This window comes from Triturus cristatus, chromosome 10 (assembly GCF_964204655.1).
Source record: "Triturus cristatus chromosome 10, aTriCri1.1, whole genome shotgun sequence".
NCBI classification, from domain to species: domain Eukaryota; kingdom Metazoa; phylum Chordata; class Amphibia; order Caudata; family Salamandridae; genus Triturus; species Triturus cristatus.
This window is the reverse complement of record NC_140593.1, coordinates 832989984-833002224: the sequence shown is the minus strand read 5'-3', so window position 1 is coordinate 833002224 and position 12241 is coordinate 832989984. Positions and strand designations below refer to the sequence as shown.

The 12241-nt window shown below is 43.3% G+C and overlaps 1 protein-coding gene across 1 annotated transcript in view; it reads left to right on the top strand.

The window, feature by feature from the left end:
- Positions 1-12241, top strand: part of NLRC3 (NLR family CARD domain containing 3) — an 820465-nt gene that overhangs the window by 796806 nt on the left and 11418 nt on the right. Inside the window, exons 17-18 of the mRNA XM_085630169.1 lie at positions 5318-5401; positions 7201-7284. Of these exons, the coding sequence (XP_085486295.1) occupies positions 5318-5401; positions 7201-7284 (168 nt within the window). The remainder of the gene's footprint in view (positions 1-5317; positions 5402-7200; positions 7285-12241) is intronic.

The window sequence follows — 12241 nt, the reverse complement described above, 5'->3', positions numbered from 1 at the left end:
GCCGCACGAGGTTTGAACACCGAAGATATGAGGAAAAAGATTGGCGGAACAGGCTAAAAAACGGCCTGAGGAGCCGTTTCAGATCCGTGTTGGAAGCGCAGAAAAGAAGAAGCTGACATAAGCACATTGGGGAGGGGATTTATGTGGACTCCGCCGTTACTTCAGATGGGCGGCATTGCTACTGAGTCACACGACACCCTCTACCAATGCGCAGAGTTACTGCTGAACATTTTTCTGGATCCAGTCTGGCACCTGGGTTATGGCTAGATACCTCTATCAGATTAGGCCTTCCTGACAGTGAACTTTCCCATTATGTCGAACACTTTGAACCATATCACGAGGAACCTTGAAATGTGCCTCCTATGATGCGTGTGTCTTTAAAACGAATTAAAGATTTTCAGACCAGAGTAACCAATTAATATACAAAATTTCTACAAATGCAACTGGATTCTGCTTGCTCCGTGCCATCCACTTATGTACAGCAGCCATTGCACCTATCACATAAGCAGGTACCACCGCAACAACTGATTCAGCATATATTGCCACCTCAGCCTTTAACGCCTCCACAGGTAGAAGCAGATACTACAGAGAAAAATTACATTGAAAAAGGGGAAATCCTTAAGGAAGCCTAACAAGAGTGGGACGACTATGTTATGAACCCAACAGAGGAAATGGACTGGTCCCTTGTGATTTCCCCCACATGACATTTCGAGTTGTCACTCTCTCATAGGACTAGCATCTAAAAGGTTTGTCCTACAGATCCAAGTTCAGCAAACTACTTTCTTCCTCCTTAATTGTAAAAAGCTGCTGAAGAGAACTTCACAGGCTCCACCTGTAGTGGATCATATGTGGAGTGAGAAAAAGAAATAATAACCCAGACTGTATGCCATCATGCCTGATTAGTCATTCCAGGTCAGCTTTGGGCATTCAACAAGCTGCTCAATACTGCTAGTGTAATCCCTCCTCTCCAGGTAATGTACCTCCTGAAAGAGAAGGAAGACTTCTGACTTTCATGGGCAGCTAGATCCATGTTGGCTGCTCATGCAATGGCAATCTTAGGATGCCATGACCTCAAAATGTGGAATGATATTGGCTATTACCATGAGTATATTCCAGAAGGGAAGAGAGGGAGGTTTTCATGATAAAGAATGAGAGTGAGCTCCCACAGCTGTCACTGATGCATCAATGCATGTATGTAACATAGGATTTTGTCAGCTCGGTGGAGGTGTTGCACTATGCTGTCACGGCTGGCTAAGGTGTACCACATTTCAGCCTGAGGTGCAGAACCATATTCTAGACATGCACATTTGATGGCAAATTATTGGTTGTCCATCATGGTGATGATGCCCTTCAGTATTTGAAAGCGGAGACTGACGCAGCCAGATCATTCGGTTCGATTCAAACACGTAGGCAGCAATCTCTTCAGGCCTAAAGACCTCAGGGCTACCAGCCATTCAGAAATCCATACTAGAGATATCAGTCATATCAACCACAGGGACAACTAAAGTATTCCTGCTATAATAGACTTTGCTATCCTTTTCAAAAGATCAGAGAAGCTTCAGGCTCACAATAGTCTGACTACGAAAGGCAGACTCTTCCGGGGGTTCAGGAATCAACACTACCTTTATACTGACACCGACTACGCTTAACCCCACCCCTCCTTTGCTGGGCCAACAAATGCGGCCTTTCTTCAAGAGTGGTCTTTAATCATGAAACAACAACTGGTTTCTGGCTGGGAACACATCTTGAAGTTCACACAAAAACCCTGTAACCCTTCTCCCCCCCCCATGTGGGTAGTGCATCAACACCTTTCTCTTCTATAGGCAGAAGTTCTTTACATTATAACGAAGGGGCCCTAGAACCTGTCCTCAAGGATAAACAGAACAAGAGGTGCCATTTGAGTTTATTTTTCATCAGGAAGAACTCAGTAGAATGGCTATTCATATTGGATCAGGGGCCTCTGAACATATTCCTCAAGAAATGATTGTTTCGCATAGTAACCCTTCAAGATACATAGACACCTTAGACTGTTGGACCACACTGGACCATACAAGTAAAATCCTAAAGATGTGGTACTTGGCAATTCAGTTACCTCGCAGTTGTATCTGGTTTGTGTGTTTTCAAGGACAGTTGCAACACTTGTCACCAGGATTGCCTTAAGTGCCTTTGAGTTACACCAGCCAGGGAGAACTAATTTGACAATGGTGACCAGGCAGGCTCAAAGACCAGAAGACAAATATAGAGCAACAGTAATAATAGAATATAGATCAATAAAATAAATCACTCCCACACTCGTTCAATGAGCAGCAAGCACTATGCAATATTTATTTATTTATTTATTTACATTGTGTATAGCGCGAACATGACCCCGAAGGTTATCAGAGCGCCTCACATTTTGGAACGGGAAAAACATAGTACAGGGAAATGGCAAAGGGGGTAACAGAGAATAACTTATTTCGCTAATACCATAAAGTACCAAGATGAAAGCAAATAGTACTTAATAGGGTACAACAGACAACACTGAGCTATACCGTTGATAGACCCAAAAGAATGTAGTCAGAGGGTCATTGAGAAAGCAGACGAGCCATGATCAATTAAAGCAAGAACTTGTTCATTAGGATTATTTTTACTTCATGTTTGAAGGCAGCCGTGGATGGGATTCTGTGGACGTCCGGTGGGAGAGAGTTACAGATCTTCGGTGCAGAACCAGAGAAGGCTCTGGACCTCATTCTCTTTTTGCGAAAGGTCTGAGGTTTCAATAGGAGAGAATTTGCACTTCTTGATGATCTACCCCCTCCAGATAGTTCTAGCTATTGAGCCAGCTACACGGGGGGTTTGAAATGGAGGGCTGTGTGCGTCATACAGGCAATCTTTAGCTATATTCTTGCTTAGTAGGGTAACCAGTTTATAGATCTTAGGGCTGGGGATATGTGAGCATTTCTCTTTGTACCCGTAATCAATATGGCAGCAGCATTCAAGGAGGCCCTGACAGAGGCCAAGGTATATTTGGGAAGGCCACAGAGCATAGCGCTTCCATAATCTAGCCTCTACAAGTGCTGTCCTGTACAAGTGCTTGAAACACCTGCTTGAAGTGTTCTTGTGGAAGGAATGGTTTTAGATTTCTAAGAATCCTCATTTCGTAGTTAGCACCCTTGTACATCTTACTAATATGATTCTTCATGTTCAAGTGAGTGTCCAGGGTGATTCTGTGAGATTTAGCTGAATCAATGATAAGAGGGACGCAGTTGAAGGCAGTGAGTTGTTTCATCCTGAGGTCTATCTTGGGGGTGTGATTAGGAGGAGATATAAGAAGGAATTCTGTTTTGCCGGTATTGAGCAGGAGGTGGTTCTCAGTTAGCCAATTTTGGGTATTCGTCAGGGTAGAGTTCAGTGAAGTGAAGTCATCAGAAGAGGTGATTTCCAGATAAAGTTGCGTGTCATCCACATACATATGAAAAAGAATGTTCATGGAGTTTAGTGTATTTGCTAAAGGATCCAGGAAATATACTCTGACAATCACACACAGAGGTTTGCTGGAAGGATCGAAGACACAGCACTCGTACTGAGGCCCACTTTCACTCCGACAGTGAGATAGCTGATACAGGTTAGGTCGTAGGTTGGACTATATGAAACACCCCACAGTGAAAACCCACATCAAAGATAGCACTCATCTGTGTTAGAGGGGTGTTCACAAGTTCCAGAGCCGACTCTAGGGCGCTGTGACCGGTGCAACCGCACCGGGCGCTGACTTCGGGTGGGTTGTCGTGTCTGAAGTATATTATGGTTTTAAAAGCACCTGCTGCCACGTTTCTATCAATTTTCAGGCAACATTAAAAATATCAAGATAACTCCGGTGTTTAACGTTCTTCCTACAGAGAGATCAGAGGTTTGTCTCGTGGAAGTTTTGACTCATTTTTTTTGTAAAATATGTTTATTGATTAACCTTGTACAATACTTCAGGAGCACTTCAATCAGGAGCTTCCGCTCACATACCAGTACCCTAATACACAATACTCCTTGTACACTCAAGACTTTTCGTGATCCATGGTTTACAGTCAACGTTGTCCTTACACATTGTAACATCCTGTGATACACCACCCACTAACTGTACCATCTTCTTTTCATAGCAAGATGCAACATAACAATGCGAATAACAGTGAGTGCACTCGGATGTTCCATACCTCAATAAGATAAAAGTACATAAAATCCTAAAACCTACCCCATGTTACCTCCCCTCCTCCCTCCTACCCGGTGGAAGTTTTGACTCATGAAAAGCTCGTGCAGAGGGTTAATGTGTCTGCTGCAAAGAATATGTACCTTGCAGATCACAAACTACATATAATGTAAATAGGTCAGTGGGTTACTGCTTTTGTCTAAGAGATCCTTTGTTACTTGCAGTTTATACGTTATATTCCTAATATAGAACATTGAGCTATTAACTGTAATCAAAGAGCTGCAAGCAAACTGCAAGGTATAGATTAGAGCATTATGATTTTTTCTCCAGTCTTTTGTTATCCTAATGTTGGAAAAAGGGTTCATTTGGATATCAACCAATTCTGTTTATTAAAGAGAACCCCCAACCATGGTGTTTGTTCCATTTTAAATTCTTAGTTTGTGCTTTTCCAGACCAAGCACTCTTAAACTATACTGCTTATCTGTATGGATGACATGCGACTCCTACACCTTGTAGTCCTCTGTCTTATGTAACATTTCCTATACACTGATTTACACATGTATGATTGATTGTCTCTGTGTAATGTGATATAAAGTGCTCTGACACCCTACACTGGTGTGAGCGGCTCTTTAAAACTAATTAAATGCATCTGAGAGAGAGCAATTATGGAGACTTGAGCGGCACTGTTAAAGGGTGGTACTGAGGGCATCAATGGCTGACATGGTCATTGGTGGCATCAACAAACATTGTCTCTGTGGGCGCCACCAGCACTAATGCCGGTCCTGATAAGATCCCCCACAAATAACACAATGACACCTATCCTAGCAAACAAAAAACAGATGCCATGGGCGACTCTATCTCAAGGCAACCCACACATCACAGAACTCGGTCTGCCTTCTGAGAGCTATATGTTCCAAGAGGACAAGGAATTGGCAAGTGGTGCACTATACAAAAAAAACTATGTCAGTGTAGCTTGGTTTACTTTCTACAGGCAGATCAGAGGGCTGAGACTCAGGCACCTCTAAAATCCCTTTTGTATTAATCCTTGTGTGTATGAGGTGAAGCTACTAAGCTATGGCATTTAGTATACTGGACCCATTCCTGTGCCAATCGACCTTTCTGATCTGCCTCTTCTCTGTGCAGCCTTCGAGGCAACTCAATTGAAGTAACAGGAGCCAAGGCCATGGCCAACGCACTGAAGATCAACACCAGCCTGAGGACTCTCAAGTAAGTGGAAACTGGTGATCATTGGTGTAGTGAAATGTAAACAATAGTAAGGTACTGCTGGCAGGACCTATGAACACCACCCTACGAGACGGCAGTTGCGTTATTCCACTGACACACGCATGCACCAGAATCAGTGCTTAATTTGTGCCAGTGTTTTCCGATGCTCGACACCAGCACTTATTTGTGAACACAGGCACATATTTAGGAAAAATCACCACATGGTGGCACTGTGTGTGTATTTTTAAGCAACTTTCATCAGTGGAGCATTAAACTAATTAATATAGCTTTAAAAAAGTGATAAAACTTGAATTTCAACCTGCAGTTAAAAAGCGACGTGGGTTGTGCCAGCTGCAGTGGACTAGTGATTCATACCTTGGGCTTTGGCATTAAATTTTTTGCAAATTAATTGCTGGGCCCAGAATGCATGTGCGCACCAGCGAAATGATGCTCCCACCACTTACTTTCATTTGTTCTATACCGATTCAAAATGGCAGATGCCACTTGGCTTGGTAAATTAAAAGAATTAGGATTTGTTTAGCCTGAAAGCACCAAGTTAAAACACAAAAAGGAGCGTGGTGTTGGTGGTGTGGAGGGTAATGAAGGAGTAGGAGGTGGAGAAAAAGAAAAGTAGCACAAGGAGAGTGGAGTGGAAGAGAGTGGGAGAAAACACCACAAAGGCACACAGACAACAGTGCAGGCATCAGGTTGCTCAGGGTGGAGGAGAGGGAAAAAAGGATAAGTGAGCACAACATGGACCTCTGGAAAACACATGCACTCCTGAAGTTCTTAAGCAAAATTACTGTGGGGTGAAAATGAGAAAGAGAAGAGTGGACAGCACAGACTGGTAGGAGGGCGAGACCCATATGAAGGAGATGGCTGGGAAATACATGCACACTCTTGGAGTGCTTAAGCAAAAAGAAAAAAATAGTGAGCAGTGGAAGGACACGGATAAAGAGGCTATGCTCCAGGGGAGGGACAAACACAAGAGGGACATGGCAAGCTATCAAATAAGAAGCAAGCAAATGAGAGTGACAGTAAAGTCAACCGTGATAAGCATTGGGTGGGCTTCACTCCTGGTATGCTCTCAAAAAGTCTTTGACAACCAGACAGTTTGTGCTCTTGTAGGCCCGCCAGAAAAATGACATTGGAACTTAAAATTGTTTGTTCTCAATGCAAAACACCAAAGAAGTACGTTAAGCAGCAAACCAAAAACAAGTAACATTTTCAGGATTGTAAGGCGGAAGTGTACCGTGTGTTTTAGTGCAATATATTTTCTATCCACATGCGCTTTATGTACTATTTGACATCCATTTCTGGCTTTTCAGCCACAGTTACATTGTGGGAATTGAAGTTTTGCTTTTAACATTAGAGGTGTAAACACAAAAATGCCAATGTCTTAAGGCGTTTTCATCTGTGTGCACGTGTGTGCCTCTTTGTGCAAGCACTAGGCAAAAGCCAAACTGATGGCTTTCTCAGTGCGATATTTGCTGAAGCCAACACTTTCTCTGTCTCGCTCTATCCCATACACATATGGTGTGCCAGCCTCTTTATCTGCCAGTCTTCCTCTCACTCTTTAACCAAACGGCCCCCTTCATCTCACTTCACCTTTCCATCCTATTTGTCCAAGCCTTTTGACTTAATAGTACTCTCTCCTTGTGCCGTTTTCGTTGACTGAGTATAATGTTTTTCTTACCCTGTGTCAGCGGGCCGCACTCATCCATTTATCTGATTGCATCACTTTTTTCTTCCCCCATTTTATCTTTTAAACATCAGTGTTATTTTCTTTGTCTGGCTCACAGTCTGCAGGAGAATGCCCTTGGAATGGATGGGGCGATCTGCATTGCCACTGCACTGACAGGAAACCATGGCCTCACCCACATCAAGTAAGTGTGAGAAAAGAGGACGAGGCTGAAGTGCAAGAGGGAGGAAACGAAGAGGGAGACAGAATCAGTGAGTTCAGGGCCGCATTCGGTGGATGGATCAGAGCCCGTGGGAGGAGAGGACGGAGACATTATAGTCTAGTTGGTGGTGGTAGGCATCCTAGGACTACATGGCAGTGAGTGGTGTGAGGTAAGGAATAAGTGAGAGAGAACGTCAAGCATGCAGGAACTATATGATGGGACCGTATGACTGTGAAAGCCCTGGCTAATAGTGAAGGGTGGGTGATATTCAGCCAGACGTTTCTGTAAGACGTTGGTAATCAGTGAAGCAGGGAAGGGAAGGCTCTGATTAACAGGGGTGAAGAAACTAGCAATGTTTGACATAGGTAAGACAGCACAAGGGAGAGGGACTAGGGCACCATAGGGGAAAGCCTGAGGCTTCAGGACCCACATAAGGAGAGTAGCGGGGGTGACAGTAGTTTGAGGCTGGCCCGCCTAAGGGGAGAAGCAGCATAAGTGAGCAGAGAAAGTTCACTGAGAATATTGACAAAGACAAGAGTTACTTGTAATAATACTAGTTCTTCAACATAGAAATTTGATATGAATTCATAAACAGTAGAATATTTCCGCACATGTGCGAGATCACGAAACACTGCTTTTATGCATAATCTCCCAGTCCAAGTCAAGTCAAGTCAAGAAAGCTTTATTCGACGATTGTCATAAAAGCATATTTATACCATACATTTACAAGATAAAACATTTTAAGATATTTTAAAATGGTTTAAAACAATAAATAAATAGAGATATTTACAGACTAATTTAGCAATTCACGGGAAGGAAAATTAATCAAAACAACATTTTGCTCCTAATCACCCATGCCCTGCCAAGAAACTTTGCAACAGATATATAGACAAATGAAGTTTCAGCAGATCGTAAAATGCGAACTGCCACCTTGGTATTCATGGTACCCAAGGTCCGGCACATTGGTTTAAGCCAGGTCTGTCGAGGGATTATATAGGAAGGGCATTGGAACAAAAAGTGATTAACAGATTCGATAGATGCAGTACATCCAGGACAATTAAGTACATTTTCTGTGGACCATCTAGATGTAAACTCTCTTACTGGGAGACTACCAACTCTGAACTGAAAATAAAGCTTCCTGTCCAAAGGACTGGTTATATCATCCCAAAAAGGTGCCAAGGAAATGGTGTCCTTAAAGTCCAAGAAGATGCCAGATAGTGAAAGCGGTGCTGTTGATCTGAAAACTCTGGATGCTACCATTTCCCAGTACAAAGCCTTCAGGACTTGTTTGGTAGGGAAACAAGCATTTTGAGGATCCTCCCACAGGTTTTTTAGACCCAGGTCCCGAAGCGACTCATAGATCCTACGGAGCCACTTGACCTTTCGGCAAATGTCCAGTTTGATAATGTCCATGAGGCCAAGAGCAAAAAGCCTAAGTTCGGGGGTGACCCATAACCGCCTCCAGTATAGAATAGGGCGGAATGAGGCAATTAATGCTATCGGTCTCATACCAAGGTCATAGAATAGAGGGCAAAGGGGAGTGCTCTGAGGTAGACTAGTTAAATTTCGAAAGAAATTATTTTCAGAGGAAGATAACTTATGTACATTTTCAAATCCCCACAATTCAACTCCATAAAGTGCAGCTCCAACCACTTTTGCATCATACACCCGAAGAGCAGGATCAATAGGTTTGGTCAAAGATTTGGCATGTTCTTTACTCAAAGCACCAGAGAGTTGAGAGTGCTTAAGAGATGGCAGGTTAACCTGCTTTTTCCAGCTCAAGTCATGCTGAATACAAATGCCCAAATAAGTAAAATCTTGGACCTGGTCCAGTAACAAACTATTCATAAATATCTTACATTTCAAAGATTTTGGTTGATTAAAAGACATGAATTTGGATTTTAAAACATTAATTTCGAGCCCACGGGCTAAACAGAACTCCTCGAACAAACCTAAGGACCTCTGTAGGCCACTCGGGGTTTTAGAAATTATAAGGCAATCGTCGGCAAACATTAAAATAGGAATTTTCGCACCTGCCAGAGAAGGGGCATCCACTTTCGCATCTATTAATAGTTTTGCTATGTCATTGATATATAGAGAAAATAAGGTTGGCGCGAGGACGCAGCCCTGCCTGACCCCCTTTTGGATGGGGAACTGCCTAGTTACTTGACCAACACCACCCCATCTAATCTGCGCAAAGTTATCTAAATGGAGTCTAGCAATTAGAGAAACTAGAACAGCTGGCATCCCCAGGTTGTCTAAGACAGCCCATAGGGTTTGCCGAGGAACTAAATCAAAGGCTGCCCTAAGATCAATAAAAGCTGCATATAGGCTGCCTCCCCCCAAGTAAACCACCTTCCAATAGAGCATAGCAAAATGCAGCACCTGATCGATGGTGCTTATTCTTGCTCTGAAGCCAGCTTGTAGATGGGAAAGGATTGCATTGTCTAGGGCCCAATCCAACACTTTGTTCAGGATCAACCTGCCTAAGATCTTTTGTGTAGTATCAATCAGGCTGATAGGACGATAATTAGCGGGGAGAGACTTGTCCCCCTTCTTGAACACTGGAATAATTTCTGCTCCCTTCCAGGACGTCGGAATCGGAGCGCCTCTAGCAATCAAATTGGCTAAAATTAAAATGTAGTTACCCCATAACTCTCTATTACAGGAGAAAATATCAGCAGGAACTCCATCCATCCCAGGAGCCCTCCCAGGAACCAATGACTTAAGGGCAATAACAACATCACCCAAGCTAAAGGCATCTTCATTGTAGAAAGTATATTGATAATTTAAAGATGGGCATGTGTTTTCGTCAATTGCATATAAGGATTCAAAATGCTTGACCCAGTCATCTTGTGTAACCCAGTTTTGTGGTTTATCAGGGTTACCGCCAGCCCCCCATTTAAAAACTGACCAGAATCGTCTCATGTCTTTATGGGCGCCTGCTTCCCTAAGTTCCTGCCATCTTTGGAAGTCCCATGCTCTCTTGGCTTTAAAGATGGCTTGCTTGTATGCATACCTAACGGGACGAACTGAGGAGATGTCACCAGATTTCAGTGCGGTGCCCAGATTAGCACGAGCTTCTCTACAATCGGTAGAATACCAACGTAGTGAGGAGTCGACATTAGGTTTAGTTTTGTTGATGGGTCTAACAAAGATATCTTTAAGTTCTGAGAAGAAGGTTTCATGGATCGAAGTTCCCAGATTACAATGAGATGCCAATGGGCACTGGTTAAGTACGGCCCCCATATCCTGAATGGCAAGCACTAATCTATTAAAAATATGAGTAAGGCTTTCTTGGCTTTGAGCAACCTTTGCCCACTTTACATGACGCATAACATTAGAAATAACCACGTCTTGAAGGAGCTGAGGAGAAAGATTATTATGGGCAATGGGAGTCACCCAAAGCGAGGTAGTCAGAGAGAGAGGGTTGTGATCACTCTCCAATCTGGCTATAACTTCCATGCCCTTCAGGGATTCCCATAGATCTAAAGATAGTAGGATGTAATCTATCCTGCTTGTACGGGAACCACTCTTAAAGGTGATAGATCCGGATTTATCCTGTTCAGTCCTTCCATTAGTTGCACGAAGCCCCTTGCTTAAGCAAAGGGCGTTGATCTGGATTGCCAGTTCAGACCAACGAGTGACAGGTTCAAGATCTAAACATGGGACACCCCATAAGTCATCCTCAACCTTCGAGATACTCCAATCAATACCAGAAAGGGGTTCAAAGGTTAGATTAAAATCACCACCTACAATTACATGAGAGTGGTGGGAATGAAGAAGCAAGAGTTCCTCCAAACGTGCTATAATATCTGATTTCTTGCCCCCAGTACTTCTAGCATAGACATTGTAGATATCCAGCGATTTACCGTTTCTAAACTTAAGCTTAAGTAGCTGGATATCTGGGTGAGAGGTGGGAAGCTCCTTAACAATAATACCTAGGTCCTGTCTAATCCAGGTGGTGAGACCACCTGAAGGACGCCCCTTTTTGCCCTTTACGGCCAAGACGTTAAAATTCAAAAAACCCGCTACAAACTGAGCCTCCAGTAGCCAGGTCTCTTGGAATAAGCAAATGTCATAAGAATTAATGAATCGTACCCAGTTAGGATCATTCAACTTAGATTTCAATCCTGCGATATTCCAGGACAGAAGTGTGCCATGCTCAGAGAGGGTTACACTATCTTCTTGAATGGATTCCGGGGTACCATTCAGTGGAGTGATCTCTATCGGGTTTACAAAAGAACATTGCATATCCAGACTACCCAAGTTACCAATGATAGGGACTTTGTTAATCTCTGGGATACTGCTCAGTAAAGTAATCCTTTCATGAACTGTGGAAGCATGTTGTATATCCCTACTAGCCGGGGTACCGGTATTAAGGACTTTGTTAGGCAAAAAAGGAGAAACAGGGGAAACCACTAGCCTAACTTCATTACAAAGTCAATCATTTAATTCTAGGCCGGACTCTCCCAGGAACTGTGGCCAAGCACCACCTGAGCAAGAAGTTTGAATAGGGGAGGACTTGATTTGGATTGAAGAATAGTCAGGAGGACAACTTCTGAACTCTAGATTGATGAGGTTATCTGCTAAGGTGGGATCATAAAAAGTGACCTCTATAAGGTCCATCCTATTACCATTCTGAGAAATCCTTCTGGCTCCCTCTATGTCAGCTCTGATTACAGAGCAGCAACCCCTTACATGCCTGAGCCAGTGTATGACCTTGTTAACCAGAGATTCACTACTTTCAAATTGGGACCCAGAGGACAATTTTGGAACATTTACCATAAGGACCTTTCGTGGGTGAAAAGTACGACTGTGTGGCCCATATCTTTGAGTTTGATGGTAGGGATTACCTCTAGAAGTGGTTCCAGTTCTCTCATTAATAAGGGAAGGTCTTCCAGCGCGTGGTAATACCTGGGGCATACCAGGAGAGACT